This window comes from Cololabis saira, chromosome 7 (genome assembly GCF_033807715.1).
Source record: "Cololabis saira isolate AMF1-May2022 chromosome 7, fColSai1.1, whole genome shotgun sequence".
Classification (NCBI taxonomy): Eukaryota; Metazoa; Chordata; class Actinopteri; order Beloniformes; family Belonidae; genus Cololabis; species Cololabis saira.
The window spans coordinates 27,748,583-27,774,891 of record NC_084593.1 but is presented as its reverse complement, the minus strand read 5'-3'; the positions used below and the strand labels follow the sequence as shown (position 1 = coordinate 27,774,891).

Here is a 26,309-nt window from a genome sequence, read left to right as displayed (position 1 = left end):
CTTAATATATCTCAGACCACCAGTTATGCAGCCATATCAATAATATGCTCACATCCCACTCGCACCATGGGACTGATAACACACTATGGTGTTTCTCAAAAATATTCAAAGTTGGGAAATCTCAACATTTGACATTTGTTTTCATAACGCCTCATTTTCCCCAGTAGAATGATTTAATCAAAGTGGAAGGAAAAACTCCCACAGTTTCGAGGTTTTCTTAGATAGCAGCCATTAAAATCTGCCAAAGATTATAGCAGTTGTACTGTAAAATGTTCACAATTTAAGCAAATGATTTAAAATAATAGATATTTATAACCACAGAAGAATGTAGTATAGTTAGCAATGCATGTCCCCATCATCATTTCAGACTACTGCATCAACTCACAACTGTTTTCACTTAGCCTCTCGAGGATAAGTTACACAACAGGCTCCACAGTGTCTTTCAACTAAAATTAGGAGCTCACTCAGCCTCACAGAATGTGGGTATAAGAATGCTTTAGGATTCCTTTTGAATGAACTGGGGGTCAAAGATGACACCATCTACACAATTGTAGTGCTTCCTGTTTAAAGTGAAATAGCTGAAATCCTTAGAGAGGTGTGAGCAGGAGCAGACTGAGGCCCACACATTTTGCAAGATGGATAAAGTAAACTGAATTGTGAGTAAATGTAAAAGAAATGCAGTTTCATTTGAGCTTGCTTGGCAAGCTTTGAGGGGAATTTCTGCTGTGATAGACTGATTTTTTTGTCTTTTAAGGAGAAATAAAGGTGTTCTGCTTCTGTAAGGATTTTTAAATTCTCTTATCAAATCCTGTTTTCCTCATGGAGCCAGTGATACATGCAGGTTGTCTGATCCGTATCCCTCTGCCTGCTCAAACAGGCTACAGGCGATGGTGGTGGGAGAGGAATCTGCTCTTGCAGGCAAGTCATTATCTCGAGAAGTATGAGTCACGCTCTGCGGCTTTCTTTATTCCTGAGGGACCTCCTAACTATATTTTATTTGATACCTCAGCACATTGGCCTGCCACCAACAAAAGAGAATTATAAACGCTGTCCATATTGATGTTGCCCATGTTCAACAAGCCATTGAGAAGTGAACTCATCGGTATATGAGCACATGTTGGGCAACCGACCAAGACACAACAGTGAACTTAATCAGAGGTACAATCTGTACAAAACTATGAGTCTGCATTCTGTGCCGTGCTTGCCGTCACCTGAAAGGTGAGTTGAGACATTTGTTTGGCAATGATCCGCCTTTTCCTGATCGTGGGATCACAGGAAAAAAAGTTGCTTCACGGCTGTCACATGAACCCACATTGTTTGTATCCATTTCTTTTTATTACCAACACAAGTATGGGATCACTCACAGAAATACTACGCATATTTGCCTGAGTGTCTACGTATGTTTCATTGCCATTGCTTCACCATGTCACTTGACAGTAAAATATTGTCATAAAATTCACAAGTACTCCAACCTGTACCAGCCTGTAAATGTACTCACTGAACCTTATCAGTTTCTGACAATGAAAACTTGGGGACATTCTGGGGAAATGGAGGAGATGGTTGTCTCATAGTCAAAACATTCTGATGCGTAAAGCTGAAAAAACAGTAGTGATGAGGGAGACCTGGAGGAGTCTGAACAGAGGAATGTTCAACTGAGGTTTCCACAGCGGCGCTTTGAACTAAAAACTAGCGTCAAACTATTATAAGTGATTTTAAGCGGGTCAACACAAACATTTTATTCATTTTGTTGGTAGAGGTAGGGAGGTTTTGTTTCTTTGTTTTGTTTTGTTTTGCTTTTACTATTTTATGTTGCTTCTCCATTAAACCTGTAAACTACATTGTGTTAAACATGTTGGATGAAAAGTGCTTTTCAAAAAAAATTTGACTGATTGATTCAGTTTATTTATAGAAAACAAGAAAAACAACAACATTTGGTTACCTTTTTTAATGTATCCGCTGTGAGCCGACTGGGAATTAAGCTTGTTAATTTAAGTTTAGAGTAATTGGAGTGATTTAGTCTATCATATCTTTATTATGTTGCCAGAACCTTTTTTACTTGTTTACCCTGGAGGAGAAGTCCAGAAAAACAAAAAAGTACAAATGAGCTGTTACTCAGACCACTTAAACCCAGTCATGTGTAATTAATTGCCTTAAACCACAAATGCGGAAGGTCCAAAGTGGTTACTGACCAACAAATATTTGAGGATACAAACATGACCTAACACTTGAGTTTCCACTTCACTCTGACTTCAGTATTGTTTTATTAACACAATAACAACAATAAATCTGAGTCCATTTATTTCTCATAGTGGATGGACAAATCCACCCCTGCATGGTGGCAGAGGGGAAAAAGGTCTCTCCTCTGTCTCCAAATGATTGAGAAAATCAATGAAATATTTAAAAACAATGCGTCTCAAATAAAGATTGGAAAGTATTTGCATGATTTTCCTAATACAGTGCATGATGCCATTAAATCACTCAGGGAGTTTGGAGGAATTTCAGCAAGTAAAGAGCAAGTGTGCCAGCTGGACAACCATGATCTTTGATCCTTCTGACAGCACAGCATCAAGAATCAGCATTCATCAAAAGCTGATAGTAACCATGTGAAAAAGGCAAATACCTTTTTTTCTTTTTTTAAATCTTTGGGTCTAAAGAAAACAAAACGTATGTTAACCTTTTTCGGACGCAGTATTAATATGTCCGAGCTCTGGGACCTCTGTAATCAGCTATAGGTCAGAAAGATCAGCATTCCACATCTTTTTGGAAGGAATGGTTGCCATGTGCTCCAGACCAAAGACGAAAAGGATCATCTAGCGCGTAAACGCTAACAAACGCCAAAAGCCAGACTGTGTGGTGGTATGGAGTTGTTGAGCGATAAAGATCATTTGTGCTGTCTGAGGCACGAAAGCAGAAAAGCATTTTAATCTTTTACGGCAATACCCTACCTTCGGGGCAGGGGAATTAACAGATTTTTCAACAAAACAATGCTAAAGAGGGAGTAGAGGCTGCAGGAACTGAACTGGCTTGAGATAGTCCCTACTTGAGATGTTAAAAAAACAAAGGGAAAATGATGCCTGTGTTGTTGTATTACTTAAGACATGTTTTTCAGGAAGAATGGGACAAAATAACAACTCAACTTCTTCATCGTTTGGCTTCCTCAATGTAGAATTCCTTTTAAGTGTCGCAAAAATTGAAATCATTACAAAGTATTAGAAGCTTTCCTGTGTCTACTTTTTTCTAATGTATTGCAGGGCTGACATGTAGAGAAAAAAGAAGGTGATAATTAAAAACATGCAGTTTGGGTTTATATCTGTAAAGTAATAAGTCAACATGTATTTAAGATGCACTGAATCTGTTTAAATTTACATTTTCCATACTAACACAATTTGTCATGATTTCCAGTTGTACTTTCTAACTAAAGCAGTAACAAGGCTCCTATCACCAATAACAATTAAAAAACAAATGCTTGATTTGATTTCAGCACAAAAACAACTGTTTTAGTTTTGTGAATTAAAATATCGTTGGCAAGGTTAAGACATCTGCTTATTTAAATAAATGAAAACCAGCCCTAACCCTTTCCTAGATTACTGGGGAAACAGATGCTGCCACATCTCCAGACAACTCAAAACACAAAACATGGCTCAGGCACGAAAACACATCTTCAAGTAAAATATAGTTATTATAAAGTAAAGAAACTAAGAAATAAAATTAACCTGGAGAATGTTTATGTTGTGTTTTGGTTGTATTTCATGATTTTCCATTAACATGGAATAATGAGAATTACTTACTACTTTATCTAGAGTTATGATATATGGACCGTTTCAAGGGGTCTAATTTTACTTTTCCACCTTTAGCTTCCCCTCAGATGGATGCTCTAAGCTCCTTAAAAAAAGGTTGTGTCATTTATCTGAAAGAAAAGATCCTTTGGATATAGTGTACCTTTGCACAATCACAAGAACTGAGACTTTGCACGTAATGACTAATACTTCTTAATCCAGGCACCGCCTTTTTTGAGCACTAATCCAGCCTAAAACCCCAAAAACTTGTCTACGACTCGGTTCAACAAAGACCTTTTTATAAAGATCTCACGAGTGCTGACAGTCTCATGTTTCCTTTCCAGATGTGGACATAATAAGGAAGAATCCTGAATAATGACTCTTCAAGTTCATGAATCAGGATGAAGATAGTTGTTCCCAAAAACTACAATTTACACCTAAGTTTAAAGTTAATGTACCTTTTCTTACATTTTTAAACTGTGTAATTTGTAAATGTGTTAATTTGTTTATGATTAAGATTATTTTTTTTTGCCTTTATCTTTGTATAAGATAAATCTGTTTTAATGTAAACACAAGATTAAGTTTAAACATTTAAGCGCAAATTCTTAAAACACAAACAGATGAGTATGGTGGTGGGGGGGGTCAGGGTCTTGCACAAGGCAACATGTGAGTCTGTCCTGGTACAACAAAAAGTTGAACAATGCCCTTGTATATGTAAACAAACTAACAATAAATCGATTGATTCCATGTGACCTCAATAAAAGATTAAAAACCACACACACAAATTAAAGCTATGATTACAGGGCATCAGAAGGCATGGGGATAAACTTTCTTGTTTCACACACAATCTGTAATATTTTCAGAGTTGGTCTTCTTGTAAAGAAATTTTCTCCAGATGTAGAAAAAGTATTTATTTGATCATTTTCTTCATCGCTTTAACCGCCGACACAGTGAAGGCGCCAGAGAAACCTTTCAGATTTTTATAGCTGTAGTCTGAGTAAATGGTTTTAAGCTGATGGAAGATGCCGTCCCCGGTAGTTTTTCTTTTGTTGATGCTAGAACTGCATACTTATCCAGCTTTACCCCATAAAAGGATGAGAAGAGAGAAAGCCTCTCATTCTGCTCCTCTGTCACCATGGGCACGTTGGAGGGGTGGAGGGAGTGTATAACGAACACACATGCATGCATTCCTAACCCCCCTCTCTCAAAGACACACTTAAACACACACTTGAAGTGACCTTATCTGACCTTGTGTTTCCTGCTCTTTTCTACAAGAACACCTGCGGAGTTTGCAGGAAGTTTAGCTATTAAAACATGGTATAAAAAAATGACACCTATACTTCTGTTGATTATAAAAGCACATACTTCAACAAGCACAAGCTTGCCTTCCCGCTGCTTCTTTTACATGCAGAACAGCATGCATTCGCTGGGTGACTCCACCCCCAATACCCTGCACACATACCCCACACCCCCAATCTTCACATTTACACACAAATTCCAGACAATAAAGAAGAAGGAGAGGGCAGTGGTTGGTGGTTTAGAGAAAAGGAGGCAGCATGAAAAAAAACAGACAGAGCATGGAAAAGAGAAGCATGGAGGGGAGAACGTGAGGGGGTGTTGGAGGAGGAGGAGGAGAGTCTGAGAAACAACTTAAAACAGTGAGAACTCCAGCCTGCCATGAGCACACGGAGAGAGCAGCCACAGTGGGAACAACAGACAGAGAGAGTAAAGACCACACTCATCCATCAGCATTAAACAGGTACATTTTCAGCACTTTTCATTCGTTGTTTAACTATAATATCATGTGTGAACCAGATGCAAAATGATGGGGTGAGCCCGGCTCTATTTTTAGACATTAAGTCATCTGTAAAAACAAAAAAAAAAGATTGAGAGCATGAGAAAAGTTTTTCTTTGTCCATTGTGGTTAACTTAAAATTGAGCCAAAGTAGACACGGTAATATATGGCTTGTCCTGCTTTGGGTTCCCACAGAACTCACCTGGCATGCTGCCAGGGGAAAATGGAAGTCCTGATGGAGTCACCCCAATAGCTCCCAGCGCTAACAATTTATTTACATTATGGTGTTTGCAGAACTCAAACTAGAACACAACAAATGATTGAGTATAGGCATTTTTAAGTTGTAAAAAGTTTGAAATACAAAGAAAAATCAAGAAAAAGGGCCAAAGAAGCCGCCAAGCTTTGGTCCTAATTATGAACAAAGCAAATGTGAAGATTTCACACCAAATCTATATCTTCACTCAGCATTTTTGGTGCCGTTCTTGTAAATATTTAGTATTATATTCAGTCTCTGTGTTTAAGTTTTGTGTCTTTTGTTCCGCTTCATTTACGTTTTAAATTCCTTTCTGAAACTGGTCTGCAGATGTGATCTAGATTTCATGACCAAAAGTTAAACAAGGACCAGTGAAGTTTGATTTACTCTATACAATTAATAGTGTCTCATCTGAGTTATCCATTTTTGGTTACAGTACCACTGTAGATCTCATTATCATCACTCTTGTCATTTCTATTCACAGACATGGCATCATTACCCAAAAACCAGGCTGCACTTCTCCTTTTTGCCTCGCTTGTCATCCACTTCCACCTCTTCATTCATGCTGCCTCTACGTCTCCACCCGTCACTCACAAACGGACCATAATCATGACTGCCTTTGGCTCAGATGATGACTACGATGAGGACGACTACGGCATCCACAGCCCTCCCCCTAAGGTGTTTGCCTCTGTGAAGACTCCCCTTCTCCGCTCAAAACCCATGCTCTGCGTGTACAACCCCTGCTTGGAGAAACAGGACCCCTGTGAACGTCTCTCTGCAGAAACTGGCTGCCTCTGCCCCGGCATGAGTGGATCCGATGAGCCTCCTCATCCACCACGCATCCAAGCTCTGACGGCAGTCAGTGAAGGGAATAACATCGGGAAGATAGAGGTGCAGTGGTGTGCTCCATCTTCTGTGGTGACGTCTTACAAAGTGGTGGTAGAGGGAGCAAGCACTGATGCTGTGGAGTACGGGAATGATTCACGAAGAGGTTATCTGGGATCTTTGGAGGTTGGTACGAGAGTGTGTGTGGAAGCAGTGAACAGTGCAGGACTCAGCGGTTCGTCAGAGTTCTCCTGCAAGCGATATGAGCACACCGCATCTTCTGGTCATAACCTGCTGGTCTGGGTCATCGTAGGAGGAGTTGCCCTCCTTTTGCTTCTCGTCATAACATCTGTGATTCTGTGGAGATATCAAATGTGTCAGAGGGCAAAGAGACACTCAGCTGATGGACTAGGGAACCCCTCTTACAGTACTGAGCGAACACTGTGATGCAGAGCAGTGGAGTAAGGGCGGTTCAAACACAGAACGAGCTGCTTGGTCTGTGACGAAGAGCAGCTGTCTGATCAGGAACAAAACACCAACAGTTTTTGAGCGCTTTGTTTAATTGATTATAGAATAAAATAAGATGTTAAAACTCCTGTTTCAAGGAGTCAGTACACATAATCAAACAAAGTGCAGCAACTCATTGAATAATATTAACAAACTTTGTAATATGTTATTTGGGATTTTGAACTACGGGTTTGTTTGCTGGCGAATTAACCTTTTTTATCTTTTTTTTTTAATTCTGTCACTGCTCAATATACTTGTACATATTCATTTTTAGGATTTAACTACAGAATCATGTTTTCTCAAAAAGTAAATAAAATTACAATAATTTTGTAATAGAAAATGCATATATTTTTAGTTGTAATAAAGTAAATTAAAACCGTATTGGCTGAATTGTTTGCATCATATCTCTTTTATTGTCCCATCACATTACTGGTACACAAGTACAGAGTTTTAAATTAAAATAAGTAGTAATAAAGATAAGAGTATGAGTGCAGATGATAAACATTTGACAATATACTTTTTACAATAGGTCCTCTGCAAAACAGGATTTCCTGTCTGCCTAAATTCAAGTTTGTGAATGCAAACTTGAAAAAAAAACGTTCCCACTTTTCTCAGGTGCCACTCTCTGCACAGCTTTACGGGTGTAGGATGTGCTGTTGCCACTCCATGTGGTGATGCATCGAGTAAAGATGATCTCAGTGGCACAAGAGCACAGCCTATGGAAGCACCTGAGGATGAGGGGGCTCATGTTGAGCCTCTTCAGTCAGCACTCTGCATGGACTATTTATGTCAGATCCTCTCCGAGGTGCAAACCAAGGAAACAGGAAAGCCACATGTATTCAAAAATGAATTACACAAACATGAGATTTTCTTGTGTATCATTTTCAAAAACTTTACCTGCTTTGTGCAGTCCATATGGATCGACTGTAGGGCTCCCTCAACAATTGTTGCACAACATCTACTTTTATTTTGAAATTCATAATAGTGTTGAACTTGAGAACTTGGCTACCTGTCGAAATCTAAATTAGGCCCACCGTATCTAAACCAATGTTTTGTCACTAAACAGAGACGTAATGAAGAAGATGTGCAGTAAATAATTAACATGAAATTAGGATTCATATTTACAGCTTCCCTCAAGGATGGCGAACACCGGTGAGTCTTTCACTCACCTGTAATAGGTACAATTGAACTGTAACAGTGTACAGTAACAAAGTATTTTACGTTGAATGACTGAACTAAAACATAATATCTAAGATATAAGATAAGAAAAGATATAATATCTAGTTGTCCAACACCTGTTTCTGTAAGGTGTCAGGTCAGGAAAAAGATACAAAAATGAATAGTAGTTGTACTTTGGTGGAAAATCTCGTTGATGGCTTTGAATCACTTAGGCAAGGCAAGGCAAGGCAAATTTATTTATATAGCACAATTCAACACAAGGTAATTCAAAGTGCTTTACATTGACATTAAAAGCGGCAAGACATAATAAGACAGTAAATAACAAATAAGATTGAATAAGATGATAAGAAAAGAAGTAAAATAATAAAAAGCACAAGCTGTTAAAAGTAAGGGCAGTAGAGTACAGCAGGTAAGTATTTAATTTAGGAGTATGCTTCAGTAAACAGTAATGTTTTTAACCCTGATTTAAAGGAGCTGACAGTTGGAGCAGACCTCAGGTCTACAGGAAGCAATTTGTTTACGCAATATTCTTAATCTTATACATGTCCAATGAACCAGCTAATTGTGCTCAAGATGTTTAACTGATTTTGTCTTTTTCTGTTTAATTTAGAGTGACTTAGCAGTCATGATAAGATCCATTTGGAAGATACCTGTTTCTAACTATTCAACAGGTTACAACAAATCACATCAAATGTTTAGGACATTATGATCATACCTCCCTAACCTGTTTCATCAAAGGCATTCCGGGCATTGTAACCTTTCTTCTCATATCTATATATCACACACCCACACTGTCTAATAATACATTTAATAATTAACCATATCTGCTGAAAACCTGTTCCTGGAACTGCAGGAGGATGCAGGGTTGGATTTATCATCACATCTATTTCCATATCTCTGCAATATTCACCAGAGTGTGTGATAGCTTTTAGCAGCTGAATAAAATATAAATATAAGTTATCGCAGTGCAGAGACATTAGCTCTTTCACTGATAGCAGAAACATAAAATTTTAAAATACAACATAGTTAAGACACAGCTGAATCCTGATGCCTTGTCATTTGATATATGTTTATCAACCACCTGCTTGTACTTCTGTGCTCAGGACTTTCATATAGCAGGTGTCACATACAACCTATCACAGGAAAAGTGAATGATTTTCTTTGAAAAGGATTGACTAAATTTGATTTATTACTTTAACGCTGTGCTTTTCTGGTGTGGTTTTATGTGCTAAAGGCTTTCAAAACTTTTAATGTTTTTCTTATCTTAACTCCAGTCACTAAGGAAATCTCTTATGAGGATCTGAAGGCTCTTCTGGGAAAAAGCCAAAATCTCTTCCTGGTTATACGCACTAAAGATGAGGTGGATCGAGGACATATTCCAGGTTCAAATCACATTCCAGTTGAACCTGCTATTTCCTATATTCACAGTAATTGAAAGGGGGAGTATGATTTCCACTCAAACCATGCGGATGTGTTGTGCAAGATGAATAAGTCATGGTGGGTGGCCTGTCCAACTGTAGTATGTTTTTTTTAGTTTTACACCATTTGCATCAGGGGTTCCTCTCTTAACATGTGATTTTTCTTTTCTTGACTTTTCGGATTTTAATTCCACCAGTTGATACAGTATAAAACTGATCTTGCAATGGTAAATGGTAAATGGCTTACACTTATATAGCGCTTTCCAGCTGTACTCCTACAGCCCCAAAGCGCTTTACACTGTAGGCATTCACCCACACACGCACACATTCACACACCAGTTCCACTTTGGTGGACACAGGAGGAACTAGGGTTCGAACCACTGACCTTCAGGCTCTACCAACTGAGCCACCTTCCCCAATAGTAATGTAGTAATGTTGCTGCATAACAGGATGATTTGATTCTTGTCCGCATCATCCCTATTTTCTTTCTGTACTATACAGTACTGCAGCTGTGCACAAGATCTGCAGGGAATATTCAAACACTGCTGATTTAATCAAACGTTCATTTTTAGGATTTAACCGCTTAATCATATTTTTAATGATGCATATAAATGCCAAATATTTTTTTGATAAAAAAAGGCATATATTTTAAGTTATAATAACCAAATAAAATCTGTGTTGGCTGGACGATTTGCTTTTTTTAAACTAGTTCTGCGAAGTCAATTATTCGCAGAACTAGTTTAACTTGATATTAAATTACAAACAGGAAGTTTTCTCGTGTATAATTTCCAAAAACATGACCTGCTTTTTCTCTGCCCACTGCTTTACAACACCCACTTTTATTTTGAAAGTCATAATAGCCTTGAACTTGGGAAGTTGATTTTATTGGCTAACTGCAGAAGACGACTTCGGTTTGTCCCACCCACTGCCGGTTTCTAAACCAATGATTTGTCACCAAACAATATGAGGAAGAAGTTGCACCGTAGCTTATTGACGTAAAATTACTGCTCATTGTTGCAACTTCAATCCAGGATGGCGAACCCAGGTGACTATTTCACTCACCTGGAAAATGTTTCATTTATCCGTATACCATAACTAACTATTTTAGGTTAAAAACTGAATTGAAAATTATTTTTAAGATCCAAAAGTTCTCAAACACCTGTTTGTTTAATACGAGAAAAGTCTTGCAAGTAACAATAATATAATAGTTTGTTGAAAAATCGGGTTGATTGGTATCTATCAGATTTGCAGATTTATTTGCAATGCACAGTTAGTTCTCCATCTCATTAAAGTTAAATGAATAGCAGCTTATTGTTCTCGGGATGGTTAATTGCGCTTGTCTTTTATGCTTAATTCAGAGTGACTCAGCAGGCTTTACAACATACTGTCTTCTTGGAAATAGCTATGCAGCCGGTTACAACACACCACATTCACATTATGATTACTCCTCCATATCCTGTTTAATCATAGGCACACAATAGCGTTGTAATATTAGGCTACTCCTTATTTGTATTTAAGAACATGTGTAATCTCATAATATTTATATATAATAATAATTCACCATATCTGGTAAAAAATAAAACATTTTTTAAAAGAATCTGTTGCTGGAACTGCAGGTGGATGCAAGGTTTGATTTTTCATCACACCTACTATATCTAATATATCTCAAATAATCAACAGAGTCTCTGACAGTTTTCAACAGTTGGATCAAATATGAATACATACATGTGAGAGCAGTGGCGTCAATTCAGTGGAAGCTAAGGTATGGCAAGGTTACGAGTCACAGAACTTAACTAGAGTATCAATCAACACGTCCAGCAAATACTCATCACAGAAGTCTGATATGTAGCTTATCTGTGTGGTCAAGAAAATTGGAACTTTTTCAAATGCAGTCTCGCTCACTGCAAAAACTCAAGATCTTACCAGGAATATTTGTCTTATTTCTAGTTAAAATGTCTAATTTTTAGTCAAAAAATCTCATTACACTTAAAACAAGAGTCATCACCAGAAAAAAGATTTATCTTCTCATTACAAGCAAAAAAATATTGTTCCACTGGCAGATTTTTCCACTTATTTTAAGCGAAAATCTACTTGAAACAGGTGAAAATGGTTGTTTTTGAGTCTTGTCTTAAATGAAATGAGATTTTTTTTTACTAAAAATTAGACATTTTAACTAGAAATAAGATAAATATTCTTGTTAAGATTTTCAGTTTTTGCAGTGTATAATAACTAGTGAAATCGATCATGTTGTTCTGATTTGCATTTGTAGTTATTCTATATGTATTAAATAATAGAATAATCAATACAAATAGACACAGAGTAATTCCATAAATGTATTAAAAAAACAAACATTTACATTTTTCCTTGAAGCCAAGGTGTGGCGGCTGCCATACCTTGCCATACTGAATTGACGCCCCTGTGTGAGAGTCTGGACGACTGTCGATTCTTACATCATGTAAGAATCAACAGATTCGTCCAGTAAGTTACATGTAAATATTATTGCAATTCAGAGATTCGTTTGACCCTGTACTTGAAGTCCGTAGCTTTTTTGCTGATAGCAAAAACAATGATTTTTCAAAATGATATGGGCTAAAAACTATAATGTGTAACAGTCACAACATGTTATTTTTTGATATGTCAACCCCATGGATGTATTATATTAACCGGTCAACCCCCCTGCATGCACCTCTGTGTGCAAGACTTCCATAAAGCAGGTGTCATATTACATATATCCCGTCACATGGAAGCTGGCTGATTTTCTTTGAAAAGAACTGACTCAAGTTGATTTATTACTTTAACCCCATGCTGTTTTTGTTTGGTACAGTTTTATGTAAGTATTTGCTGAAGCCTTTAAAAACATTCAGTGCTTTTCTTATCTTAATTCTAGTCACTAAGGAAATCTCTTATGAGGATCTGAAGGCACTTCTGGGAAAAAGCCAAAATCTCTTCCTGGTGGATGTACGCACTAAAGAGGAGGTGGATAAAGGACATATTCCAGGTTCAATTCACATTCCAGGTGAACCTGCTATTTCCATTTTATACTGTAAATGAAAGGGGGAAAATATAATATACATTTAGACTGATTTGTCATCTAGGTGAGCCATTGTGCATAGTGAATGTGTCATGGTGGGTGGCCTCTGATGAACAGTACCGTAGTCTGGTTTTTCAGTTCAGCACCATTTGGATCAGGTGTTCATCTCATTGTCATTTATCTACGCTTTTGAAGTTTTATTTTAAACCTTTTCTGATTTTTATTCCATCAGTTGATACAGTAGAAACTGCTCTTGCAATGAATCCAGAAGAATTCAAGGCCAAGTATGGAGTGACCAAACCAGTACTGGATGCACCCGACGTAGTGTTTCACTGCCAGATGGGGAGGCGAGGAGGAGTGGCCACGAATAAGGCCCTTCAACTTGGATATGTGAAGTAAGTTTTCTTTTTTTGTGTGTTTTCTACTTTATTACACTGTCCTTACTACTATACCACTATGTTGTGCCTGTACAAAAGCATCATGTTATGTTATGTGTCTTTTATTGCAATACATGATGGAGGTGTGTGATGGATGTGAGTGACTCTGAAAGTGTAACAATGGTAACTCTTACTTTCTGTGTTTCTTTCTTCTGTTTTAGTGCTTGTAATTATAGCGGTGGGTTCAAGGAATGGTCTGAGAAAGGAGGAAATTGATATAATTTGAAAATGCTGCTTCATGTAAATCACTGTAAATGGCTTTCTAACTGAGACACCTAGATAAGCAACATTGATAAACCTATTGATATTGCTTTTCATGCAGTACTTTGCTCTTTTATATATGTATGAAATAAAGCATCTTATTTACTCTGAATTTGTGTCTTTTTTTGGGATCATTTCAGAGATTGCAATCTCATATATGCAAAAAGAAAAAAATATGCCATCTTTATTTTAAGTGGTTTAATTACACATCCAAATGTTTGGCAGGCAGGTAAACTGAGGAAAACAATGTAATGTACTGGTACATTGCTGCACTGTAACTAACACTTATTTCTCCATGCAAAAAAACAAAAACATTAGTATAGTCACTGCAGCTGCAGACAGATTCATGGTAATTGCATTATGCAGAGGGTATGGTGGGCCGTGCACATGAACAACACTGCACTAGGCAAAGCCCCAGTTGGCTCTTGGCAAGGTTAAAGTCTTCAAAAATCAAAGGTCTCTTCCTCCTTTTCTTATTCATCAGCATGCAGGGAAGTAACTGAGTTCATTAAGAGCAACATGTTTAACAATGTGTTGTTTTGTCAGACTTTATTTACTTTTTTTTTTTCCTTTTCTTCAATCTCAAGACTAAACTCCATGTCAAAATGTTGTTTTTTTGCAAAATGTGCAAAATGTTCTCATTCACAATGTTCACATCATCATTGAATATAACACATTGTCAACAAATTTCTTTTGAAACACTTTAATCCAAATTCTTTTTTTTCCTCTCAATATTTTTTTAAAGTGCCTTAATACAAAAATCGTAATTCCAAAAGAAATCATCAATACATCTGCAATATTAGATAGATATTTGGGTAATTTAACCTGTAATTTAACCACAGCACCTGCACGTCATCTCAAGTCTATGTGAAAATTGTGGAGACTAAGGGGGAAATGCTCAGAGAAATACGAAAAGTAAGGTCTTTGTTCATTTATTTTTTGGCTAGAATGACCTAATTTTAAAGTCCCGCTCGTATTAGTTTAAACAGATTAAAGTAGTTATCGTTTAGTTAGCCTACTGAGCTAAATGCTATCCGTGGGAGCTGAAGCCTGAATTATGCTCCGCGTTAAATCGACGCAGAGCCTACGGCGTAGGGTGCGCAGCGACGCGGACCGTACGGCGCGTGTCGCCGCGTACCCTACGTCGTAAGTCTGCGTTGGTGTAACGCGGAACCATAAATAGGCCTTGAGTTGTACCTGCACCTGTCCAGGTGCTGCGGCTGCTGATGCTAATGGGCAAGGAAAGACAAGAACCACACCAACCCGCCTCAGCGGCTGCTGGGGGGCTGCTGGTGGTTCTGTGGGCTGAAACAAAGGCGTCTCCAAGGTTAAACTGTACTGGTAAGCTCTAACTTTATGACATGCTCTCAGGAAGTGTGTAGTGGGGACACTGAGTTGGAAATGTCCCTCAAGATTCAAGCAAAATAAAGTCACCCTGATAGAAATGAAAGGCTATGCTGTACTTTTAGTACTTCTTCATTCTCATCTATATTTGAACATTGTCTCAATCATAAGACATATATACATAGACGCCACATCGACCACTGGGGGGCCAGAAATACGGCCGCCATCTTGGAGCGGTCATCCTACCGTGTGTGTGTGTGTGTGTGTGTGTGTGTGTGTGTGTGTGTGTGTGTGTGTGTGTGTGTGTGTGTGTGTGTGTGTGTGTGTGTGTGTGTGTGTGTGTGTGTGTGTGTGTGTGTGTGTGTGTGTGTGTGTGTGTGTGTGTATATATATATATATATATATATATATATATAGGCTTTATATTATACAGGACTGTCTCAGAAAATTATTATGAAAATTATATTGTGATTTTCTGTAATGCAATTACAAAAACAAAAATGTCATAGATTCTGGATTCATTACAAATCAACTGAAATATTGCAAGCCTTTCATTATTTTAATATTGCTGATCATGGTTTACAGGTTAAGAAAACTCAAATATCCTATCTCAAAAAATGTGAGAATTAGGAATTAGGAAGAATTAGAAAATTAAAGCGGAACTGGAAAGGATTGTGAGAGTGGACCTCCCCATGGACTCTTTGTTGTTTCTGTTGGATGTGTTCCCTGACCACCTGTTAATGACAGATCAGCGTTATTTATTGCATGTATTATTAATTATTGCAAGAAAAATGATTACTATTAACTGGATGAAACCTGACCCCCCTACAATTGCTCAATGGATGCAGAGGGTAAAACTTGTATACCAGATGGAATATATGACTGCCCAGTTACAGCTTTAAGTACCTACTTTTATGAGAAGATGGGCCCCAGTTACTGACTACCTACCCTAAGATTCTTAACGGGTTACTTTGCATTTAGCTAACCATTAGTGCTATGTGAGTTGCTTCTATCTATATGTCTATATGCTGCTGTTTGAATAGTGAGCCAGCAAGGTATGCAGTGTAATGTATATATGCAAGACCTATTTATGCTTGACACGTATGACCCAATCTCAGGATGTGTTATTGTTTTTGTTCTTGTTTGTTGTTTTTTTTTTTGTTTTTTTTTGTCTCAATTGTCAATTGTCACCCATTATGTGCATACAGACAATAAAGTTAAAAAAAAAAATTAGAATATTCTGGGAATCTTAATCTTAAAATGTAGGCCATAATCAGCAATATTAAAAATAATAAAAGGCTTGCAATATTTCAGTTGATTTGTAATGAATCCAGAATGTATGACATTTTTGTTTTTTTAATTGCATTACAGAAAATAAAGAACTTTATCACAATATTCTAATTTTCTGAGACAGTCCTGTATCTATGATCTTAGCCATACGACAGCATAAGACAGAACAGGACGCACATTCCTACAGGGTTCATACAAGTTGAAAAAACCTGGAAAAGTTATGGAATTTGAAAATGTCATTTTCAAGTCCTGGAAAAGGTTTGGAAACATAAGTTCACCCCAAAAGTTTTGTAAAAGTCATGGAATTTATTTTTTTCACTTAATGATAACATTTAGTAATAACAGCCTATAAGGTAAGATTTAAAATTGATCAATAAATATTTCGTATAGAAAAGTCTTGCGCGTTCTCACGCGTCACGTGCCTAGCATCTTGCGCCTCATGCAGATCGGTTATTAATACAGTTATTACAGTTATATTAGATTACTATACACCATATACTACAACATAGTGCTGGTATATCAGTGTTAGTTTAAACAAATGTTTATTTTGTATAAAACCATAATTGTCATTAGATCTCCACTGTAGTGACTTTTTACATAGTTTTACACTGCAAAAACTCAAAATCTTAACAAGAATATTTGTCTTATTTCTAGTTAAAATGTCTAATTTTTAGTCGAAAAAATCTCATTACACTTAAAACAAGACTCATCACTGGAAAAAACAACAATTTTCACCTGTTTCAAGTAGATTTTCACTTAAAATAAGTAGAAAAATCTGCCAGTGGAACAATATATATAACAATATATATAACAATATATATTTTCTACTTATTTCAAGTGAAAATTTACTTGAAACAGGTGAAAATTGTCAAATAACAAGTTATTTTTCTGGTAATGACTCCTGTTTTAAGTGTAATGAGATTTTTTTACTAAAAATGAGACATATTAACTAGAAATAAGACAAATATTCCTGGTAAGATTTTGAGTTTTTGCAGTGTATTCCTACATTTCATTCATACATTGATGTTTTAGAGGTCATGTATAGTCATGGAAAAGTCATGGAAATTTGTTGGTTAAAATGTGTGTGAACCCTGTTCCTGGACAAATAGGCGAACAATTGCGACCAGGGATAAAAATAATACATTAAAAATATAAAAATAAAAAATCTACAAATAAGGCTACACCACATTGCCAAACTCACCTCTTTTGACCTGCAGAAAGGGAGCATGAGAAAGAAGCTCTGCAAAGCAGTCCTCTTTCAGGGCTTTTAGCATATGTGTAAATATGGTTTGTTATATATATATATATATATATATATATATATATATATATATATATATATATATGTATATATATATGTATACTTATATATATATGGAGATGTTTATGGATATATACAGTCAGTCCGGAAAGTATTCAGAACGCTTCACTTTTCCCACATTCTTTTATGTTACAGCCCTATTGATAATAGGAATAAATTCTTTTTTTTTTCTCAGAATTCTACACAAAATACCCCATAATGACAACATGAAAGAAGTTTTGTTATGATTTTTGTAAATTTATAAAAAATAAAAAACTATAAATATCACCTGTGCATAAGTATTCAGAACGTTTGCCATGAAGCTCAAAATTGAGCTCTGGTTCATTCTGTTTCCACTGATCTCTCTCAAGTTGTTTCTACAGCTTAATCGGAGTCCACCTGTGGTGAATTCAGTTGATTGGACTTGATTTGGAAAGACACACACCTGTCTATATAAGCTCTCACAGTTGGCAGTGCATGTTGCAACACAAACCAAACATGAAGTTAAAAGAATTGTCTTCAGACCTCCGAAACAGGATTGTTTCGAGGCACAAATCTGGGGAAGGGTACAGAAACATTTCTGCTGCTTTGAAGGTCCCAGTGAGCACTGTGGCCTGCATCATCCTTAAATGGAAGAAGTTTGGAACCACCAGGAATCTCCCTAGAGCTGGCCGCCCGCCTAAGCTGAGCAATCGGGGGAGAAGGGCCTTAGTCAGAGAGGTGACCAAGGACCCGACGGTCACTCTGTCAGAACTCCAGCGTTCCTCTGTGGAGAGAGGAGAAACTTCAAGAAGGACAACCATCTCTGCAGCAATCCACCAATCAGGCTTGTATGGTAGAGTGGCCAGGCGCAAGCCCCTCCTTACTAAAAAGCACATGGCAGCCCGATTGGAGTTTTCCAAGAGGCACCTGGAGGACTCTCAGACCATGAGAAAACAAATCCTCTGGTCTGATGAGACAAAGATTGAACTATTTGGCATGAATTCCACGCGTCGTGTTTGGAGGAGACCAGGCACCGCTCATCACCTGGAGAACACCATCCCTACAGTGAAGCATGGTGGTGGCAGCATCATGCTGTGGGGGTGTTTTTCATCAGCAGGACCAGGGCGACTAGTCAGGATTGAGGGAAAGATGAATGCAGCCATGTACAGAGACATCTTGGATGAAAACCTGATCCAGAAGGCTGTTGACCTCAGACTAGGACGACGCTTCATCTTTCAGCAGGACAACGACCCAAAGCACACAGCCAAAATATCAAAGGAGTGGCTTCAGAACAACCATGTCAATGTCCTTGAGTGGCCCAGCCAGAGCCCAGACCTGAATCCCATCAACATCTCTGGAGAGATCTGAAAATGGCTGTACACCGACGCTCACCATCCAACCTGATGGAGCTTGAGAGGGTCTGTAAGGAAGAATGGGCAAAACTGCCCAAGAATAGGTGTGCCAAACTTGTAGCAACCTATTCAAAAAGACTTGAGGCTGTAATTGCTGCCAGAGGAGCTTCTACGAAGTATTAAGCAAACGTTATGAATACTTGTGCTCATATGATTTCTTGTTATTTTTATTTTTAATACATTTACAAAAGTCGCATAAAAACTTCTTTCATGTTGTCATTATGGGTTGTTTTGTGTAGAATTCTGAGAAAAAAAATGAATTTATTCCAATTATCAATAGGGCTGTAACATAAAAGAATGTGGGAAAAGTGAAGCGTTCTGAATACTTTCCGGACTGACTGTATATGGATACATGTATTGTTTCTTCATATTATTAAAATAGCTGAGTTTTACACAATCTGCTTCTGCTTCTCTATCATATAGTCGTGTTTGTACATGTATGTGTGTGTATATTTTATATATATATATATATATATATATATATATATATTGTGTGTCAACCAAAAATAGCCTACCTATCATACTCACTACAGATTATTCTATTACTGTTAAGCCTACTAGGAATATTAAAATATGCCGAATCATGTTTGCAGGAGAAAAAAAAACCCTGTGAAAATCACTTTTGCATTCTGCGAGTTATGACTGATTAAATGCGCTGACACTTAATTGTGCCAGCCAGACAGATGACACTGAGTGGAGCGGGTGACTGGTCCACGATGGCGGCCCTACGGCTCGTCAGCGCCATTAGGCAGCAGCGGTGGATGAGGCATCTATGTATATACGTTTATGGTCTCAATCACCTTTCTTATAATAAAGAATTAAAGGAAGACAGTTGTTATAGCAGTCTCTTGTGGTGCAGTTGCAGCTGCCGGCCCCTGGTGTGCAGGGGTTGAAATGGAAACACTTCAGTCTGGTATGTAAATACACACACATGCACATAATTATCTTGTTTTGCTTTCCGAATGCATTACTGTGCTTTATGTTGCATTTGTCCTCACAGAGTTGAAGAACAGCTTGTTCCCCTGTGATTCGTCATGTCCTGAACCCAATCCTGAGGAACTGAGCGCCTTTGCAGATCTCTACGGTTCACTCAGATTACTGCTGTCTTTTCAGGTGACCCTTTATTTGCATTTCATTATCATCAATACACAAATTAAAAGCTCTGAAAACAATATCAGAGTTGTTTTGTGTGTTTTTCTTTGGAACCCAGTTCATGTCTATGTTTACGTAGCGCAAGAACAGCCAGGCAGTGAGCTAGGCTGAGTGTAGCGACTGCACCTCAACGCATCAAATTACAGATAATCTGACAGACCACAAAGACAGTGAAGGGGAAGCTGGTTTTGATGATAGCCCACTTTCCTTTACTGTACAATAGGAGTATAAAGAGGAAAATAAAGACATGGGTTTAACAGTTATATTTAAAAAGCAGCATTTTTGTTTCTACTTTCACTGCAAAATGTTCTTCTGGCGTGATCATTCGCCCCTGCAGCTCCAAAATCTGTTTCGTGAGACTTGATGCATGCGTGTGAGTCCCAGCGGGCTGTCAAACTTATCCCGACTTGACCCCACATGAAAAACGTCAGTGCACAGCTGCAGCTCCTGGACGAGCCTGGAGCTCTCACAACTCCAGTCTGTGTTTGGTGATATCATGGACCCACACCCCCGTCATCTTTGCCAGAGCTGGTCTCCTCCTCTTCATCAATACATCTGAAGCCAGTGTGTTTTTTGGTGATAATTAGAAAGATACAGGTTGCATTCATCTCTGCAGCTCAAAAAACTAGTTCATATTTTCTAACCACTTCTTGGAAAACATTTTGGCAGCCTAGCAACTAGTATTTCACATGGATGTGATTTGGAAAGGTGTGCCCTTTTTCTCCTGTGTTCCACACCAACCTGAGCGGCAAGTGCAGAGAATACCACATCTGGAAGGCCTTTTAGTTTGTGAATGATGTGTCATCTCTGTTGCAGATGAGTGATGCAAGACTTTGGTCTGCAGACTGCCAAGCTCATATTGAGGGATTTTTTAAGACATTCAGTTTGACCAATGCAGGGGTATGAAAACATCTGCTTCTCCTTTCAGTTATGTGCGTATTTACTGATCAATAAGCTGACCTTTTTTTTAAAATACATTTTCACAGATAAAAATCCACCTCAAATTGAAATTCAATGAACGGACCTCACAACAAGAATTTAGGTAAGCCCACGACTTTTGATGTGAGTTTTGATTTCATTTGCCAGAGGCCAGTTCTGGTTTGATAATCTTGAATAACACCACAACACTTTCTGTAATTTTCTTGTTGGAATTACCAACGTTTAGCTTGTTAGTTGAATTTGTTTTATAAACCTAGTTAAAACTTTAATGGTAAAAGTTAATCTAACAAAGACAAAGTAGCAAAATTGATGGCATATAACATAAAACACAGAAAAACCTTTTTCTTGTTTTTTCATTTAAAGTTTTTATTATATATTGAAATTAAAAACACCCCTCATTTTTTCTTTAAACAGTTTCTTAATTTCAACCATTATTATAACATTTGGTAATTTCATTTATTTTCCTTTTTTCCTTTGTTTTAATTCTGGGCATTTTTTATTGCATTGATTTATTGTACAGTATCTGATTATGGAGCTGGTGCAGAGATCTTAGAAATTAGCATATCAATTATGATACATCTGACATTAGAGGGTTATAAGCTATTTCCAGTACTGAAAAGATAATAAGAAAGACATTTTGTTGCAGTGAAATCTCCTTGGGTCGAATATGGTTGCATTTCATAAAATGTACATCACTATGGGGAATATCAGCTTTTATTGTAGTAAAGTTTAAATTTTAAGTTTGTATCCCTGCAGAGTTGGGATCAAGAAGAAAATTTCACTGGCAGACCAACTGTCACTGATGTTGGATTTATCTCATTACGCAGAGTCAGTAAATATGTTTTAATATTTTTGATCTGTTGTTTTAGGTATGAACATCTACATAAATGTATTTGATGCTCATCCATAAATATTCTACACATTTTGAAAATAGTGCAGTATTTTTAATTATGTCCTTCAGAAGAGTGATGATCTCTCATTTAAAGGCCTCCAAGGGTTGTGAAGAGAGGATCCTGGTGTCAGGGAGTACATCCTGTCGTCGGAGTAAGGCTGCCACTCAGCATCCCACCACAAGCCATGAACCGAGGCTTGTTCGGAGAGCTTAGTGTCCAGATGGTTACGCTCCTGAGCCCCTGTGTGCTGCAGTACCCCAACCTGCTTACAGAGCTGAGAGACATACAAATATCCTTTTTTTTGTCTTATTTTTAATCATAAATCACTTTTTAATTCTGCTACTGTTTTAGGAAATTGGTGTAGAGTGCCTAGAGGAGATTTAACTTAGCTCCTACTTAAAACAAATGTCACTGATTTGCTTCTTTAATCCGATAGTGATTGATGCTACACTAGTTTGTGTAAAAGAGAAAAAACAGGAATGAGTGGCCACCTCCAAGGCTATGGCCAGAAAATGGTGGATTGTTGCCTTAGATTCAGTCCCGAGAGAAGCAGTTTTACAGTTTACGGTCATGAATGAGGGCTATTTTTGGATTATTCACGAAAAGTAGTTTATGAAATGTGAAATCATGTTAAAGCAGTTCCAAAAAGTCTTCCCCAGCTGTTCCTTTTACTCAAGAACAGCTGCTGTCACAGAAAAGGGAGACACAGTACAATTAAAATACAGGGAAGAGTTTCAGTTTAACTCATAAGAATGACCACAGATATTTGCAAAAGTTGAAACCTAGCATACTTTCTTGCCCCCGCACAGCTGTCCAGTCCCAGTGTGAAATGGCTGTCTGATATCAGAAAAGCAGTGTGTGGGGGGGTTGTCACAACTATCCCCATGGTTTTTTTAGACAGAGTGTAGTGCCCCATACTCGGCATCACCTCTCAGTCTGTATTGTAGGCCTTAATTCCTGCTCTGAGAATGACCAAGACAAATAAACCAGTAATTTAAGCAATAAGTAAAACAACAGGCACTAAGAGTGAGCCGGGTATGGAGCTCAGACATCTGGTAAGAACTGAGAGTAGGCCTGCTGCTTTTCTTTGTTGACTGAGTTGATGGGACATCTGAAGTAAATTAAGTGTCCTTAACATGGCATGTTTCCACGTGTTGGTATACAGCCCGAGTAATATCCCTCTGCCAGGACCATCTGGTTTCTTCCAAACCATTGCGGCTTCTCTGGACTGTCAGCAGCTGGGTGTCCACAAACTTTATTGTTCCTCCGTCAAAGGTAAACAGCAACCACAACTAGGAACAACATGTACTGAAGACCAGGATATGCTGTAGGTCTGTAGCTAGAGGTGCTGGGCTTTCAATAAAAACCTGGAATGTAAGGCTGAGGCAGGTCTGCCGTCCAGGACATTAAATCCTGCCTTGTAAAGATTCTTTCCGATACAATTAAAGCACTGATTTGTTTTCCCTTGACTAGAGGGCCTATTTGATAAGGATTAAATTCAACCAAATGTTTATGTTTGTGAGAAAATGAGTACGGAGCTAGGCCCTCGAGCTCCAGAAGAAAAACTTTAATGTATGCCAGAAGTGCGTAACTAAATCCGGCAACAACGGAAGGGTGGAAAATAAATTAATAAATAAAAACAAAACTTTGACAAATAAATAAGAAAACTTGAAGTGACAGGAAATGAAGAGAATACCGACAGTTGTGCATATTTACTGCAAATTTAATTTGAAAAACGGTTTCATGTGAATCATATCCATGTGTAGCTGATCTGCACCTCTGGCTCTAGTGCAAGACTTGGTGTTACATCCGCAGAGAACGTTCATGCAGTCCACTGTGACCTTGTACTAATGTAAAATTATCACAAGGTCAGAGATCATGAAGAAAAAGTTATCCTTGTTAGTTTAAACTGCTGAATATGGTGAATACATAAAATATGAGACTTTTAGGAAATGGGAAGAGAAAAGTTTTAATACTGTAGTGATGATCAACGTTTCAGTTGGCTAAATTATAACTTCAACAAAACCGCATCATCATAACAAAAATGTTTGAACGAAGATCTGAACATCTGCATTCATTTATTTTTAGATACTTAGTCATAAAGGAAAATGCTGGAAAGAGTACATATTGATAGTGTAAAATTAAAAGTTCAGGGGAATTCCAAAGTTTTTTGTAGTCATCTTGTGGGTGGTGATGTTATTGCAGTCGAACCAGTGCTTTTGAGAACATGACTGACAATTGGCAGTGACAACTGGTGGGAAAATCTGACTCATTTAGAGATTATTCTCTAGTGACGAACAACAATAATATTTACTGTCATGCAAATAGTAGAAAATAATTTATCCATGACTCTTACTTGGTAGAGTCTATTTAACTTAACAAATATGTGAACCAACACTGTAACTTTAAAACTTCAGTCACTAATTACTGTTTTCCAATTAGTGTATGGTGCAATATACTTCTCTAAAATCAAGTACACTCACATCGTGATAAGAAAAAAATCTCTCATTTTTCAGAAAGAGGTCTTTCATAATACCAAGGATTTTTCTTTTTCCTCCTAACATGGTGAATCAAAACCAAAAGGAGAACCGCTTCTACAAAATTACCAGTAACTCACTTATTCTCACCGAACATGATATTGACTTCTTCGGCATACTCTGGTTGCCAGACAAACAACCCAGTTTCTCATTCATAGGAGCAAAGTTTGATTTGTTCCGAAAACGGAGAGACATGAGGTTCTACATTTTCTCATTTATATACAAGGAAAGGCTTGAACTCAAGTCGTAAAACCAAATGTTCTGTTATTTGCCCAACCCAAAGGTGTGCCCTCTGTTACGTCCAAAGTAGGTACATTGAGTGATTACACCCCATTAGTAAACCGTCGGCTCTTATTGAAGTATAACTCAGTGTAGTTACGAGGATGTCATCTTGAACACTCATATTTCCGTTTTTTTATGTCTTTTTTGATGTCTCAGTCTTCCCTGCAGATCTTGTGCAAAGCTCTGGCACTGTTTACAGAGTAGAGCAAGAAAATATGGATGGTGCAGAGCAAGAATCAAGTTATCCACCAGTGCAGCAGCGTCTCCAACTCTTCCTTTTCTTACACCATAGGGACCCCTTCATCTCCCAGATTAGTGATTTAATGGGTAAGAAGTCACTGCAGCTAGAGTAAACACAAAACTTGATGTTGAACACGTCCCCCTTTTACTTGTTTTGTTTCAACTAAATAAAAGCAGGATGTGCGGCCCTATTTACAACAGTAATTGGTATTGCTGTGATCTCAGACACAGAGGTGTTGATAGAGCACCACCTGGAGGATATTCTGAACAACAACAGGCAGGCAATGACAACAGCCCTGCAGACTGAGCTTGGGAACACACTGAAACCCCAAAATCAGAGAAAACAGGCAAGGTCAAGCGCTAACAGCCCTCCCACAGCCTACAGATTATGTGTTCTTTCACTTTAATACACCATAAACAGGATGCATGGTTGAAGAGTCAGATATGTAAAAATGTTCAGGTTTTCCCCAACCACAGTGTATCATTTGTAAAATAAGAATAATCAATTAAAATAAATCAACATATTGATCCTCATGACGTTCATTAATTATATTTTGTGTTGACAGAAGCAACAAGAGAAGCTGCTTTCAGCTGAGGTGATTCTCACTTCCACCATTAGTATCGTGAGCTGCAGCAGTAACATGGACTTCAGAAACACCTGCTTGAACCGCATGAAGGTGTGAAACAACATATCTTTTACATTTGTTACATTTGTAATTCATTCAAAAATAAAAACGTATTTTTCTTTTACATCTCATCATTTAAATAGATTTGGCTCTATCTTGTGCTACATTGTAAATACTGAACCCTTCACAAATGCAGTAATGGTGCTGAATGTGTCACAAAAATAAGACACAGTTACATGTTTGTGTTTATCAGGTGCATGACACTCATGAATTACTAGCCTCCCTCCGTGAATCTCTGTTGAGAGCGACATCATGGAAATTCGTTCCCTCGGGCAGGTGCTACAATGCACAGGTTTGTGGGGTTTTTGCTTTGCACCGCTACCTGTTTTTTTAAGGTATAATCTATCTCAATTTTATTGTTTCAACAGATAGAGGCACATCTTGAGAGTAATGAGCCGACCAGAACTGAAATCTGAAGACGTCTGTGGGTTTCCTGAAAGCGTTTTGTTCTGGCTATGGAGGCATTTCAGATATGAAAACATTTTTGTTATTTAGACTGATGTTTGTATTGTAAAAACTGTATAATACATGTTTAAAGACAGTGGTGAAGAAATAAGTTAATGTTACACCATATGTTATTGTGATTTATCACTGTTTGAGGATAGATCTAAATAAAATGTATTTGTATTTCAGATGAGATATAAACTGTTGCTTCCCTCTTGGTTTGATACTGGATAGTGGCTCGGTTGTTTTCTTCCCTTTTCTTTTTGGATGGCGTCACAGAATAGCGCCACCTGCAGTTATGGAGGTGTATTACGCCTCGCACATGC

General features: G+C 37.7%; 3 protein-coding genes across 3 annotated transcripts; all 3 read left to right on the top strand.

The window, feature by feature from the left end:
• The first annotated feature begins 5,294 nt into the window (after nt 1-5,294).
• si:ch1073-303k11.2 (leucine-rich repeat neuronal protein 4) lies at nt 5,295-7,534 on the top strand. The gene is made up of 2 exons (XM_061726311.1): nt 5,295-5,535; nt 6,309-7,534. Exon 2 carries the CDS (start codon nt 6,311-6,313, stop codon nt 7,094-7,096), a length of 786 nt encoding a protein of 261 aa, XP_061582295.1. The 5' UTR covers nt 5,295-5,535; nt 6,309-6,310; the 3' UTR covers nt 7,097-7,534.
• Nucleotides 7,535-10,709: 3,175 nt separating this feature from the next.
• LOC133447596 (thiosulfate:glutathione sulfurtransferase-like) lies at nt 10,710-13,594 on the top strand. The gene is made up of 4 exons (XM_061726310.1): nt 10,710-10,798; nt 12,641-12,769; nt 13,017-13,179; nt 13,383-13,594. Exons 1-4 carry the CDS (start codon nt 10,786-10,788, stop codon nt 13,435-13,437), a joined length of 360 nt encoding a protein of 119 aa, XP_061582294.1. The 5' UTR covers nt 10,710-10,785; the 3' UTR covers nt 13,438-13,594.
• Nucleotides 13,595-19,675: 6,081 nt separating this feature from the next.
• Nucleotides 19,676-26,135, top strand: zgc:195212 (DUF4554 domain-containing protein). The gene is made up of 12 exons (XM_061726041.1): nt 19,676-19,723; nt 19,811-19,923; nt 20,779-20,862; nt 20,949-21,004; nt 21,658-21,729; nt 21,888-22,097; nt 22,912-23,069; nt 24,770-24,940; nt 25,079-25,200; nt 25,420-25,530; nt 25,733-25,831; nt 25,908-26,135. The coding sequence occupies exons 1-12, from the start codon at nt 19,705-19,707 to the stop codon at nt 25,953-25,955; spliced, it is 1,263 nt and encodes a 420-aa protein (XP_061582025.1). The 5' UTR covers nt 19,676-19,704; the 3' UTR covers nt 25,956-26,135.
• The last annotated feature ends 174 nt before the right edge of the window (nt 26,136-26,309 follow it).

Bases quoted from the DNA above. Each gene is read 5' to 3' on its own strand.
- si:ch1073-303k11.2 (XM_061726311.1), top strand. From the start codon at position 6,311: ATGGCATCATTACCCAAAAACCAGGCTGCACTTCTCCTTTTTGCCTCG.
- zgc:195212 (XM_061726041.1), top strand. The intron at 21,730-21,887 runs GTCAGTAAATAT...TCTCATTTAAAG, and splicing joins GATTTATCTCATTACGCAGA to GCCTCCAAGGGTTGTGAAGA. The intron at 22,098-22,911 runs GTCTTATTTTTA...GGACATCTGAAG, and splicing joins ATACAAATATCCTTTTTTTT to TAAATTAAGTGTCCTTAACA.
- LOC133447596 (XM_061726310.1), top strand. The intron at 12,770-13,016 runs GTGAACCTGCTA...TTATTCCATCAG, and splicing joins AGGTTCAATTCACATTCCAG to TTGATACAGTAGAAACTGCT. The intron at 13,180-13,382 runs GTAAGTTTTCTT...CTTCTGTTTTAG, and splicing joins CTTCAACTTGGATATGTGAA to TGCTTGTAATTATAGCGGTG.